At 47.4% G+C, this 14,461-nt stretch overlaps 1 protein-coding gene across 4 annotated transcripts in view; it reads left to right on the forward strand.

Moving 5' to 3' along the window:
- The window catches only part of RCC2 (regulator of chromosome condensation 2), a 36,644-nt gene that overhangs the window by 19,413 nt on the left and 2,770 nt on the right, over nt 1–14,461 (forward strand). For 3 of the 4 annotated variants that reach the window (XM_035119138.3, XM_035119137.3, XM_035119140.3), the window contains exons 5-12: nt 182–313; nt 1,532–1,620; nt 4,608–4,722; nt 4,863–5,029; nt 7,628–7,808; nt 8,099–8,204; nt 11,414–11,486; nt 13,891–13,968. In XM_035119138.3, the coding sequence (XP_034975029.1) occupies nt 182–313; nt 1,532–1,620; nt 4,608–4,722; nt 4,863–5,029; nt 7,628–7,808; nt 8,099–8,204; nt 11,414–11,486; nt 13,891–13,968 (941 nt within the window). The remainder of the gene's footprint in view (nt 1–181; nt 314–1,531; nt 1,621–4,607; nt 4,723–4,862; nt 5,030–7,627; nt 7,809–8,098; nt 8,205–11,413; nt 11,487–13,890; nt 13,969–14,461) is intronic. The other variant, XM_035119141.3, reaches the window with a different exon arrangement.

The following is a 14,461-nucleotide window of genomic DNA, read 5'->3' on the forward strand; positions in this document are numbered from 1 at the left end:
CAGCGCTGAGCTAGATGGACCCCCCCAAAAAAGTTCTGATTTTGAGAGTAGGCAAAATTCACCGCTTGCTGGCCTCCCGATTCGGCAATAGCTACTGCTGCTGTTCTTTAAAAGCAAGTTGCACACCAGTAATCTGGGCTTCGCAGTCATTGTGTATGTGTGTGCACGCCTAACTCTCTAGGACGTAATGACAAAGGGCAGCTGGGCCACGGAGACACCAAGCGCGTGGATGCCCCAAAGGCCATCGAAGTGCTCAGCAGCGAAACCATCGTCTCTGCAGCCTGCGGCCGCAACCACACACTAGCCCTGACAGGTAGGAGAGGTGCCGTCCAGTCTGTGTATCCGTGCGTGCTTTTACCTTCCACCGTGCCCTGCTATTGGCTGAGCTGCTCTGATGTCACAGAATGCTCACCAGGGAGGGAAAGCAGCCAGGAGTAGAACGTTAAGGCGGGGAAACAGCTGTTACGACGAGAGGCACAGAGTTGGTTTGGGGAGAGGGAAGTCTTGGACAGGGCCTAGGAATCAGAGGTGCCGTTGGCAGGTGTGGAGTCCATAGCTCAGTGGCAGAGCACCTGCTTGGCATGCAGAAGGTCTCTGGTTCAATCCCCAGTGGCATCTCCTAGTAGGGCTCCTGCCTGAATCCCCGGGGAGCTGCTGCCGGTCAGTGTAGGAGGTGCTGAGCGCAGTGCACCCAGTGTACCTTCATGTTCATGCTCTGCTGTATTCAGAACGATGAGGACTGGAAGCTTGCTGTATTGTCAAGGAAAGGACCATGGCTCGGAGATGTGCTTTGCATCCAGAACGTTCCAGGTTCTATCCAGGCAGCAGAGCTGGGAAACTCACCTGTCTGATGATCCCAGGAGAGTCCCTGCTGCCGGTCAGAGTCGCGAATCCTGAGGTCGGCTGACCCATGGTCTGACCTAGGCAATTTTCCTTTGCCGCTGTTTTGAAAGGGCCACAGAGTCAAAAGCAGTGGGTGCTTAAGGAGATAGCAGAAATCGATGGGTTAAAGCTGACCGGAAGCCCAAAGGCGGCAGCATTATCAATTTACGATGGGGTGGGAGGTTCGCAGGCTGTGAAGGACCTGCTCACAAATTTATTGACAGCTGCACGAATTACGATAGCTAGGAAATGGAAGGGGCAAGCAGAATATAAAATGGGCGAATAATACAAAGATTTGTGGGGTATAGCTATGAATGATAAATTAACATATGCCATTAAAGGTAAGACGGGGAATAGGCAGGAGAAGTGATTTTGAAGAGATATGGAGGGTGTTTGTAGAATTTGTACTGTTAAAACGGAAAGGGGGGGTCAAACTATCGCAAGAGGTGTTGAAAATTTGGGAGGCTGGATAGTTACAATGGAATGGTCTCGGGGATGGGGGCGCACATTCTTATTCTTATTTATTTATGATTTTTACCTTGTCAAAATAAAATAAATAAAGCAGTGGGGGCGAGGGAGGGCTTTGGCTGTGGGTCTCTGTAGCATGGTGTGAAAGCGGAAACTTGTTTGTCCGACCTTTCTGTTTCAGAGAGCGGTTCTGTGTTTGCCTTTGGAGAGAACAAGATGGGTCAGCTGGGCCTGGGGAATCAGACAGACGCCGTTCCCAGCCCCACACAGGTAGGCAGAGGGACGGCATCCTTATTGTTATTTATTGAATTTATATACCGCCCTATACCCCGGAGGTCTCCGGGCGGTTCACAATATATAAAATCAAAGTAGGAACAATAACCCAATAACATCCCCCTAAAAAAGAGCCACATTCTAAAAGGGTGTTGGATGTCAATAAGATCAGCCTGGCGCCTAAAGGTATATAATGAAGACGGCAGGCGAGCTGCCCTGGGGAGAGCATTCCACAGATGGGGAGCCACTGCAGAGGAGGCCCCGTTCTCGTGTTGCCACCCTCCGGATCTCTGGAGGAGGAGGGAAACGAAGGAGGGCCTCAGAAGATGATCTCAGGGTCCGGGTAGGTTCATATGGAAAGAGGGAGCCCTTGAGCTTTTGCGGTCCTGAGCCGATTAAAGCTTTATAGGTCAAAACCAGCACTTTGAATTGGGCCCGGAAACTAACTGGTAGCCAGTGTAGTCTTACCAGGATCGGTGTAATATGCTCAAACCGTCTTCGCCCTGCCTAGCATCCTGTCTCCCACCCCACACTCTGTTCTTGTTATTTTAAAAAAAGGCAAAATTGAGAACATAGGAAGAGTCTCCTACCTGAGGCCCAATGGCTCATCTAGTCCAGTATCCAGTTCTCAATAGTGGCTGAGAAGTTGCCTCAGGGAAACCAGCAAAGCAGGATCTGACCACATGAGCAACTCTCCCCTCCTGCGGTTTTCGGCAACTGATAGCATAGCTGCCTCCAACCGTGAAGACATCAATAGCCCCTTCCTCCATGAATTTGTCTAATCCCCTTTAAAAGGCATCCAAGTTGATGGTTGTCACTGTGGCAGGGAGTTCCACAGTTAAACATGGAGAAGGACTTTTTATCCGTCTTGAACCTCTTCATTGGATGTCCTCCAGTTCTCATGTTGCGTGAGAGGGAGAAAAACGTTTCTCTAGACACTTGTTCCGTGTCGTGTGCAATTTTCATAAACTTCCACCCTGTCACGTCTCACTCACCTTTTCTCACTCAACTTTAAATAGTGACGTTATGGGACTCAGTATAGCCCATTTAGACTCGTAGGTCTGTAAATTAGCTCTTGCCCCATCTCGATGTGCTAGAAATAGTTTTGCCACCTGGATTCTGTCGTCGTCGGCCCTCCATGGGAGGTTTGGGGGAGGTTAACATGAAAACGGGGCCTTTTTAGTGGTGGCTCCCTGCTTGTGGAGTTTTCACCTCAGGGAGGCTTTTTTGCCGCCATTTTTTTTAAAGGGTTTCATGGGGGAGGGGTCTTCGTCTTTTAATTTATCAGTGGCCTTCAGTGGGAGGGAAGTTTTACCCCTTCCTTATAAAAACATGAAGGAGCTTTTAGATTTTTATTCTATGCCGGATTTAATGTATGTGTTAATTAATTTGTTATATGTTGCTTTGGGTTATTTTTGTGTTTGTGTCTGTGTGTTTAAAAAGCTAACCAATAAGTTTAATAAATAAATGGCTTTCAAAAGTGTCCAAAATACAGAATTGCTCTAAGGCAGGGATGGGCAGACTGGAGCCTTCCAGGTGTTGGGAGACTGCTGTCAGACATCCTGCCTGGGGGTGATGGGAGCTGGACCACAGCAGCACCTGGCAAGGCCCCATATTCGCCCGCACCCTCCCCCCCAATCACCGCTGCCACTGTAGAAGAATGAGTGGGGCACCTGTTTGAAAAGCAAACTTCGTACAAATCACGCTGACCGGATAAATTACAAGCATTGATTTACTTCATAAGAAATTAGGTGCTTGCTTGGTTGTAAAAAAAAAAATAGCAAACCTCACAGTGCTTTGCGAAATGAATAAAATAATTAAATTACAGTGGTACCTCGACTTACGAAGGCGATCCGTTCCGCAGCGCTCTTTGTAAATCGAAACCTTCTGTTGTCAAAAGCATCCATTTGCGCATGCGCGATTTTGCGCTTCTGCGCATGCGCAGAGAAAAGACTTCTTCTGGGTTTGCCGACTTCGTAAGTCGAAAACTTCGGAAGTCGAGGCATTCGGATGTCGAGGTACCACTGTACCGGATTTTAAAACCCAGTTAAAAATGATTGAAAATATTTGTGGGGGTTTTCCCAACTTCATCTGCCGTTCTTCTCTGGTAGAGACTTTATCTTATTTCCATCTCTGGGCCCATGGCATCCATGCAGCGGTGGTCGCATACATAAATAGTCTTTTATGGCTAAAATGACTGGAAGAATCGGAATCAGGAAGACCAAAATTTTAATAAGGAATGGGGAAAATTTATAACCTATCTTAAAGACCATTGTAAAACAGTTACAGTGGTACCTCTACTTACGAATGTTTCTACTTACGAATGGAGCTCCGTCTGCCATCTTGGATGCGGTTTAGATAGGATTTTTTTCTACTTATGAATTTTTAGATAGGGTTGCTTTTACTTACAAATTTTTTCTCTCAATGCATTCCTATGGGATTCAACTTACAATTTTTTTCGACTTAGAAATGTGCGTTCAGAACGCATTAAATTCGTAAGTAGAGGTACCACTGTATAATCGTTAGTAGGGTTGGAATATCCCTTGTAGTTTAAGGGTGAATTCTGGACACAATAGAGATGTAAAAGATTTGGGTCGTCATAAAAGATGCAGAAGGAAGTGATAAATAACAGGACCTGCAAAGGGGAGGATGGAAGACCAGGAGATTCCGAGGAATCTTGTTTTTATTATCTATGTTTGATATATGACTGTACAATTTTAATCTGAAAAAGCGAATAAATTTTTTTAAAAAAACTAAAAATGTTTTTTATGTAAAATTAACAATGAGCTAGAACAGATGGATTCCTTACAAATGTGGAATTATTGCTGTGGCACCAGTTCCACTGATGTACAGTTTGAGTGGACCTAATGAATTGCGAGACGGTCGTGCCTGTAAGCTAGCTAGGCGTGTGACCCTTTGGAGAGGTTTTTGGGGGGCCGCCGTGTCTTTCAGCCTTTTCTAACACCTCCCCCCTTTGTTTTTAGATCATGTACAACGGGCAGCCGATTACAAAGGTGGCGTGTGGGGCTGAGTTCAGCATGGCAATGGATTGCAAAGGGAACTTGTATTCTTTTGGTTGCCCCGAATACGGACAGCTGGGTATGCCATTAATTTTCTCTGCTAACTTTCCTCCTTGTTTTGGTGGCGCAAGGGGGGGGGGAACCGGGAGAGGGGAGCCTTCTCCTTCCTTGTTGTGTCCGTTCCCTTAGTGTCTCTCTCTCCCCCCCCCAAAAAAATAGGGCACAATTCGGATGGGAAGTTCATTGCCCGAGCCCAGAGGATAGAATATGACTGCGAGCTGGTTCCCCGCCGCGTCGCCATCTTCATCGAGAAGACAAAAGATGGCCAGATCCTGCCTGTGCCAAACGTTGTGGTGAGGGATGTTGCCTGCGGGGCAAACCATACGGTAAGACTTGGTCATCCTCTGCTGCCTACAGGTGAAACTCAGAAAATTAGAATATCGTCGAAAAGTGCATTTATTTCAGTAATGCAACTTAATTTTTTTTATATTTTTTTACAAATGCTTTCTTTGGGAAATTCCACAGTAATAAAACAAATAGATACAATAATACAAAAAAAACATCGCTGTTACATTTCATTAATTACATTCCATTTATAATTGGCCTGCCTAACGACAAATAATTACAATTACAACAAATAGAGGCTTGACATATCTTGCTTTGCATGTCACGCATCTATCTCATATATTGGTTCCACCTTTTAAGTTGCATTACTGAAATAAATGCACTTTTCGATGATATTCTAATTTTCCAAGTTTCACCATTGCGGCCAATGAGAGTTGTCGTCCTAGTCAGTAAGACTTGATTCAGATAATTTTTTTACAGACTCATTCTTTGCTGGCATCATCTTAATATTTACAACCAGAGGAAGGTTTCAGTTTGGGAATAGTAAATTTTCAGAGTACAGTGCTACTTCGGTTTGCGAACTTAATCCGTTCCAGAAGTCCGTTCTTAAACCGAATCCGTTCTTAAACTGAGGTGCGCTTTCCCTAATGAGGCCTTCCACCGTTCATAGACAGAGGTAAAGTTCGCAAACCAGGACACTACTTCTGGTTTTGCAGAGTTCATAAACTGAATCGTTCTTAAACAGGACTGTTCTTAAACCGAGGCACAGTGGTACCTCGACTTATGAACGACTTGGCAACCGAATTTTTCGACTCACGAATGGGGCAAATGGCCGCACGCTTACGAATTTCTCAACATCTGAACGGAAACCACGGCGGTTTTAGATAGGGTTTTTTTGACTTACGAATTTTTAGATGGGGTTGCTTCGACTTGCAAATTTTTCTGTTTCCAATGCATTCCTATGGGAAATCGCGTTTCCAATGGCGCTTTTCGACTTACGGATTTTTCGACCTACGAAGGTGCCTTCGGAACGGATTAAATTCGTAAGTTGAGGCACCACTGTACCACTGTAGTTTTTACAGTCATATCAAAAATTACTGATTTGGTTAAACTATTAGAAATAATACATAGACCGATAATTATGAAATTATTGTGAGGTTTAATAAGCTAACTGTTTCTATTTGGATAACTTTTCTGCTGTACTTTATTGGAAGGAGAAAAAAATCATTTCCTTAATAACAGTTTAAACAATTTATTTAATTCTGGTAAGGTAAAGGTAAAGGGGCCCCTGACCATCAGGTCCAGTCGTGTCCGACTCTGGGGTTGCGGCGCTCATCTCGTTCTATAGGCCGAGGGAGCCGGCGTTTGTCCACAGACAGCTTCTGGGTCATGTGGCCAGCATGACAAAGCCACTTCTGGCGAACCAGAGCAGCGCACGGAAACGCCGTTTACCTTCCCGCCGGAGCGGTCCCTATTTATCTACTTGCACTTTGATGTGCTTTCGAACTGCTAGGTTGGCAGGAGCTGGGACCGAACAACGGCAGCTCACCCCGTTGCAGGGATTCGAACCGCCGACCTTCTGATCAGCAAGCCCTAGACTCTGTAGTTTAAACCACAGCGCCACCTGGCTATTATAATCCAATAATAGCCGCCTTAAGGTAAAGGTAAAGGGACCCCTGACCATTAGGTCCAGTCGTGACCGACTCTGGGGTTGCGCGCTCATCTCGCATTATTGGCCGAGGGAGCCGGCGTATAGCTTCCAGGTCATGTGGCCAGCATGACAAAGCCGCTTCTGGCAAACCAGAGCAGCACATGGAAACGCCGTTTACCTTCCCGCTGTAGCGGTTCCTATTTATCTACTTGCATTTTGACGTGCTTTCGAACTGCTAGGTTGGCAGGAGCTGGGACCAAGCAACGGGAGCTCACCCCGTCACAGGGATTCGAACCGCCGACCTTCTGATCAGCAAGCCCTAGGCTTAGTGGTTTAACCACAGCGCCACCTGGGTCCCAATAGCCGCCTTATATAATCCAATAATAGCCGCCTTATAACAATACCAAATTATAATACTGTGCAATTACTAATCACAATCATTCAGATGCCAAATTATGTAATTTAGGTGGCCCCCATGTTTTAGAATGGTTGGTTTAATGATTTACTTTATTTCTGCGTTCCAAACTCTTATTAATTTCAGTTGCACTCTAGTCAAAATAACAATCCTTTATACAACAGCTGTAGTCTTAACGACTTCTATTTGTATTGATACATTAAATGATTTGTAAACTTACAGGTGAAGCATTCAAACTATACTGTATCCTTGTTCTTCCTGTGTGTGGCAATTATTCTGTCTGTGATGTTTCTTCCTGTCCTTCTAAAATATTATGTCTATCTTTTCCCGGTTATTGCTGTTCTCCATCATGCCTTGGGCGGAGCTGATATCCTGTGGTTGTTTCAGAAATATCTCCATTGCTTCACGCCGTGCTTCATTGTTTTGCAACTTCAACAGCAGCTGCAAAAAACACACTGTCCCGATAAATACCCTGTTTCTGTCGGGCTTCAAATAACTCACTAATGAACCTTATCAACTTCCTTGGCAAGCTCGCAGGTTCCTTTCAATTCCTCACCCGCTTTCCTCCTCCAGCTCGTCTTGGACTCTCAGAAACGCGTCTTCTCCTGGGGTTTCGGGGGCTACGGCCGCCTGGGCCATGCTGAGCAGAGGGACGAGATGGTGCCCCGGCTGGTGAAGCTTTTCGACTTCCCCGGCCGTGGGGCGGCGCAGATCTACGCAGGCTACACTTGCTCCTTCGCCGTTAGCGAAACAGGTAAGCCGCAGGCCTTTGCCAGATTTCGGACCACGAAGCCATCTGCAGGCAAAGCCCATCGGCAGACACCATTTTCCTGGGAGGGGCACAACTAGGGGGCCACCACCGAGAAGGCCCCGTCATTAGATGCATGCACACTATTTGCAAAAAAATAAATACAAATATTGCACAGCTTTTGCTGGAGGTGTGTGTTGGTGAAAGACTGCCAGGGAGACCCATGGTTTTAACTATGTGCCGTGTATATTAACCGTAAGACTCCATGACCCCCTCTTGTTCCCCCCTTTCTACAGGAGGCCTGTTTTTCTGGGGAGCCACAAACACCTCCCGGGAGTCCACAATGTATCCCAAAACTGTGCAGGATCTATGTGGCTGGAAAATCCGCAGTCTGGCTTGTGGGTAAGAAGTTGTGATTTTATACGAGAGAGAAAAGAGGTGCCTTTAAAAAAAGAAGAAGCTGTTTCACCCAGCTCCCCCCCCAAAAAAAAAAACTCCAGGGTTTTCTAACAGGACTGACCATCTGTGTTCACCATGCAACGAAATTCTCTTCAGGGCTAGAAACTTGAGAAGTTTCACTTTGACCCCAATAGCTTAAGTGCCCTCAAGCCCTCTCCTTTTCTCCATTTATAATTTCCCTCCCTCTCTTCTTCTGTTGATATGCGGAAAGGGGCATAGAGCCGCCTTTCTAATGGCCGCTAATGGAAGCTGTTACAAAGAGCCTTCTTCTTTTGCATAATGATTTTATTTTTAGCTGATGGCTGAATCTGTCTGGGGTTTAGTCACCTTCTCTCTTTCTTTTTGCTAATTGTCACTTTCAAGAGAGTGGTTTTCTCTCCTAACAGGGCTTGGGGGAGCCTCTAAAATCTGCTTCTGTTACTTTTGGTCTCAAGACCCTCCCTGCTAATGGGTTTTAACCTCCTGCAGACAATGGTGCGCTTGGAAAATGAAGGAAGGGCTGGCGTCTCAACCATTTAGCAACTGGGAAAGAAGATTATCGGGCAATGAGAGGCTTGCTTCTAAGCAAGCAGACATTGAGGGGCAGTTTGTAAGGGGGCAGGTGTCCATCTAGAAAAAAGTTGTTTCCATCTGCTTTAAAGGGATCTATATCGTGCCTCTTTCTACTGAATTGCAACCAAGGTGGTTTTATATAAAACTAGCTGGCCCGGCCACGTGTTGCTGTGGCTCATCCCTGTGTTTCGCCCCACCCTGTCTCGACCCATGACCTATTCCGACCCCTCCTCCCCCCACCCATGCGAATCCCCACCTCCATTTGGCCTAGTCTGTAAAGGCAAGCCGAGGTGCTGTAGAGAGGCAAGGTTTTCTAGCTGCAGTACCAGTGTAGCCGCCGATAGAGGGTGTTGTTTTGCAACCTCTTCTGGCTTCTTTTCCCCAGCATGCACTTTTGGGTGAGTTGTATGTTATGAAACACGGGGTTTGGGGTTTTTTACCTTGCGCAGGTGTGACATCCGTCTACGCAAACAGTATATGCTTCCTCTCACAGTAGCATGGGGCGTAGTGTGCAAATTTGAACGCAATCGGTCAAGCGGTTTCGGTGAAAAGTGGAAACGTACCCACATGCCCTTTTTACATTTAGAGAGAGAGATGGTGTGCCACTGTGGGACACTCAAACCCCATGGAATCATGCTTTTGCAGCCTAATCTGCATTGCAGGGTTGTTGTGATGGGTAAAATGGGGCGGGGCATGGCAGTGGGTGAACAAAAAGCAGCCCAGATGGAAATCAGATGGTTAGAGCATCTTTGTGACATGAAAGGCTCCCTGTTTGAAACTCCGGGAAGCTGCTACCTGTCAGTGTAGAGCAGTGGTTCCCAACCTTTTTTCGTGGCTGTGCCCCACCTCAGCATCTGAGCACCTCAGCATCCTGATGTCCCCCCCCCCCCCCAATGGCATATAATTCTTACTATTCAAAAAGTCATTTCCTATTCACGTGGAGGAAGCCTAAAAGGCCGTTAACTTGGTCTAAACAAGCTTCCGAAAGAACATGGCAGCCATGAAAGAGCAAAATAAAAGAACGAAAGGACAGTTCAAGTACCGAGGGAGAAATCACCTAAGAAATTGTTTAATTATAATAATAAAACATGATATGAAGTGATATGAAAAAAATAGCAGATAAAGTTTTAAAACATATAATAGAGAACAAATGCATAAATATAAAAAAATTTAATGGAAGCTTTTTCTGTAATACCTTGATCATTTTAATTGCTGTGCAATTAAATAAAGGTACCTAACAAATTCAAAATACATTTTGATTTTGATTTTTAAAATGTGTGTGTCACAATATACAGGGTGATTCATAATGAAGTATAGTTTCCATTTTGTACTGTATGCTTCATTATGAATCACTAGAGAGAGAGAGAGAGAGAGAGAGAGAGAGAGGCCCCTAGACCCATAAGAAATGCAAAATAAAAAAATCACTGTTTATAACTCATTCTCGACTTGCCCTGCTTAAAAATCAAATTGCCCCCCTGTGGGGCATGTGCCCATGTTGGGAACCACGGGTGTCGACAATACTGAGCTAGATGATGCAGGATAAGGCAACTTCCTATGCCTCTAGGTGTATAGCTGTGTTATTTGCAGCCCACCTTCTCTTCAAGGGAAAGCAAGCCTCTGTCCATTTCTGGGGAGAGCGTTGCCATCACACTTCCCCCAATGGGCACTTGGTTGGCTGCTGCGAGAACGGGATGCTGGGCTAGATAAGGCCTCTTGCCTGATCCAGTCTGGCTGAGCTCTTGACTACATGCTTCTCCCCACAAACCTTTTGTATCCTCACAAGAACCCTGCGAGTCAGGCTAGGGCCGGGGTCACCCACTGAGCTTTGGAGATGAACCTGTGTGTTGTCGTCCCCCCCACATCCCTCACCTGACACTTTTCCACGCGGGGGCGGGGGGGGGACCTCTTTGACCCTCCACATCATCCCTGACCATTGGACACGCTTGCTAGGGCTGATGGGAGTTGTGGTTCAGTGTCATCCAGGGAGCCAAAGCTTTCCGTCCCCCTGCCCTGTATTCGATATACAGTGGAACCTTGGTTTTTGAACGTACTGTAGTCCGTTCCGGAAGACCGTCCGACTTCCAATACCTTCGAAAACCGAGGATCAATGGGCTGGTTGGCAAAATCCATTGAAAAGGATGGGAAAACGTGCCTCGGAAGCCGTTCGACTTCCGAGGCGAGTTCGAAAACGGAAGCAATTACTTCCGGGTTTGATTCCGAATTGTTTGGCTTCCGAGGCACTCAAAAACCGAGGTTCCACTGTACCAGCGTGCAGTGTACCCACAGTTAAATCCCACTGCAAGCTTTCGCTCAGTGCTTAAAAGGTGCTTCAGATCCAGGTATGTTCGACTATCCTTTTTGTTGTGGGATGAAGATATTCCGTCTAACAGGGAGCCACTGCAGAGAAGGCCCTGTACTTGGTAACCGCTGGCTCCTCCCCCTTCCGGAGGCAGAAGAGCCTGTCACAAGGTGTGGGCCCCTGGGTCTCCTCAAGCTGGCAGGTACATCCAGGTTGAGGAGGGGGCCCGCTTCAGCATTTGTGGGGTGGGGGGCTGCGGGGCTCTCCAAAACAGTAACCTCCTTTGTGTACCTGTTTTCAGGAAGAGCAGTATAATAGTGGCTGCAGATGAGAGCACAATCAGTTGGGGCCCGTCTCCGACCTTTGGAGAACTGGTAAGGAGGGCAGACGCAACTGTTGCGATAGGCCCACATCTGGGGGAGGTAAGAAGGAAGGAAGGCTTTTTCCGTTGCCGCTTGGTTTGGCCAGGTGAGGACTTTCTCTCAGTTCCATCGACTCCAGAGGTGTTGGAGGTGACGATAAGAGAGTGGGCTTGAGCAATCGATTCCTCTTTCCCAGGGAACTCTGGGAGGGGAATAGCGGGGTCTGCCAACAACACCTTTAACAAACTGCAGCTCCCATGATGCTTTGGGGGGGAAAGCCACAGCTGCTCAAAGTGAATTGTAATGCTTTCGCTGTGAAAGGCTCTCAACATGAGAGGTGAGGCTCCAGGCTGGAAAACAGTGCAATTCGCAGCTTTTTAGCAACCAATTAAGCATCGTGCACGTAAAAAAAGAAGAAGTAATAAGTCATACATGGCTTACATTGATCCAGCTACCAATTTCACACACACACACCTAAATTATTATGATTTGTTACATTCTTATGTCTCCCTCCTCCCAAGGGAGCTCACAAACGTGTGAATACAAATGTCATAAAAACAGTTTGAAAACTCCCAAGTCGCCTACTTTCAAATTTGACCCTTTCAGGGGCAAAGTCTTTGGGCCATCGAATGCCTGGGTAGATTAGTGTTGCGTCAAGCCGTCAGCACAATGTGGCCTGCGATGAATTATCCTCCTAGTGGCGCAGCAATAAAGCTGCTAGCACATTTGCAAAGCTAAGCAGGGTTTGGCATGGTTTCAAATTGGATGGGAGACCACATGCTGGGGTTCCTGCATTGCACCGGGGGGGGGGGGTTGGACTAGATGATGGCCCACAGGGTCCCTTCCAGATCTACAATTCTGCTTTTCTATATTCCCTTGCAAAAGTCAGCCTGCGCCTCTTGCCAGTGATGCAAAAGCCATTCGGCTCGCTGGTAAGAGGGTCTGCTGTGCACACTGAGGGTCCCAGGTTCAATCGCCAGCATTTTCCTGGTGGAGAAGTTGCATCAGTGGTTACTTGCCACAGGGGCAATGCTCTGCCTTTGAACCAGAGTTGCTGGAGGCCGCAGGAGGGGAGTGTCGCTCTTGCGCTCAAATTCTGCTTGCGAGTTTCCCACAGGCATCTGCTTGGCCACTGAGAACAAGATGCTGGACTAGATGGGCCTGATCCAGCAGACTCGTCTTACGTCCTCGTCTCCAGGTAGAAGCAGGCAATGTCCTCTGCCTGAAATCCAGGAGGGAGCCACTTTTGCAGGCATTAATGAGATGGACCAAAGGTCTGCTCCCGATGTTTGTGTTTAAAGCACCTCTTAATTTATGAGGACCCATGTGGCGCTGTGGGCTAAACCACAGAGCCTAGGACTTGCTGAAGGTCGGCGGTTCGAATCCCTGTGACGGGGTGAGCTCCCGTTGCTTGGTCCCAGCTCCTGCCAACCTAGCAGTTCGAAAGCACATCAAAATGCAAGTAGATAAATAGGAACCGCTACAGCGGGAAAGTAAACGGTGTTTCCATGTGCTGCTCTGGTTTGCCAGAAGCGGCTTTGTCATGCTGGCCACATGACCTGGAAGCTATACGCCGGCTCCCTCGGCCAATAATGCGAGATGAGCGCGCAACCCCAGAGTCGGTCACGACTGGACCTAATGGTCAAGGGTCCCTTTACCTTATAAGCTTCGAGTGGGCTGTAGCTCAGTGGTAGAGCATCTGCTTTGCATGCAGAATTAATAATAATAATAATAATAATTTATTATTTATACCCTGCCCGTCTGGCTGGGTTTCCCCAGCCACTCTGAGCGGCTCCCAAACAGAATATTAAAAACACAATACAGCGTTAAACATTAAAAAACTTCCCTAAACAGGGCTGCCTTTACATGTCTTCTAAAAGTTAGATAATTCTTTATTTCCTTGACATCTGATGGGAGGGCGTTCCACTACCAAGAAGGCCCTCTTCCTGGTTCCCTGTAACTTCGCTTCTCGCAGGGAGGGAACCGCCAGAAGGCCCTCGGCGCTGGACCTCAGTGTCCGGGCTGAACGATGGGGGTGGAGACGCTCCTTCGGGTATACTGGACCAAAGCCGTTTAGGGCTTCAAAGGTCAGCACCAACACTTTGAACTGTGCTCAGAAGGTTCCAGGTTCAGTCTCCAAGAAGGTCCCCTTTCTGAAATGCCAGAAAAGAGTGTTTGCCAGTGAATGTAGGCAACACTGAACTATTTGGACCAGTGGGTCTGACTCTGCGAGGCAGGCTGCCTGGTGCCACCCAGAGACTTACAAGGCAATCAGGTTTCTCAGGACCGAGATGATTGCTCTGTGCTATGGAGGGAAAAGGCTTGAGGTCTGGCCTCTTGACATTCTGTACATTAAAGGTCAGAGCCTTGACTCTTTAATCTGGAGAGGGTCTGAGTCCCGGTTCTGTCTTCTCAGGGCTACGGGGACCACAAGCCCAAGTCTTCCACTGCAGCTCAGGAGGTGAAGACTTTGGACGGCATCTACACAGAACAGGTAAGAAAGAGCAGGTAGCGGCAGCCAGGAACCACTTCGTGCTTCCAAACCTCCTTCTGAAAGTTTCTTGGGTCCCCCCAAAAAGGGGGGGGGGAGTGTGTCCTGGCCTGGCAACCACCACCACCACCCCAATCTACCGTATTAAAAGAGGGTTGGACCAATTCATGGAGCAAAGTAAGGCCACGTTTTACCTCCCACTATTCCTCTGAATACCATTTGCCGGAAGCCACAGGAGGGAAAAGTTGCTGCTCTTCCACTCCGGTCCTCCTCTTGGGTTTCCCGGGGGGGGGGGCTGGATGGCTGTTGAGAACAGGGTGCTGAGCTGGATGGGCCTGATCCAGCTGCAGGCTCATCTTAATTTCTTATGATTCCTAAATGGAACCTCCCTGGACAGTGGCAGTCAACCTTAGAATGACCAAGAACAAGAGCAGAAGAAGGCTGTTGCTTTCACATCCTGTCGGGGCATCTGGTTGGCCACTGTGAGAACAGGAGG

The sequence above is a fragment of the Zootoca vivipara genome, chromosome 6, assembly GCF_965207765.1.
Source record: "Zootoca vivipara chromosome 6, rZooViv2.hap1.1, whole genome shotgun sequence".
NCBI lineage: Eukaryota > Metazoa > Chordata > Lepidosauria > Squamata > Lacertidae > Zootoca > Zootoca vivipara.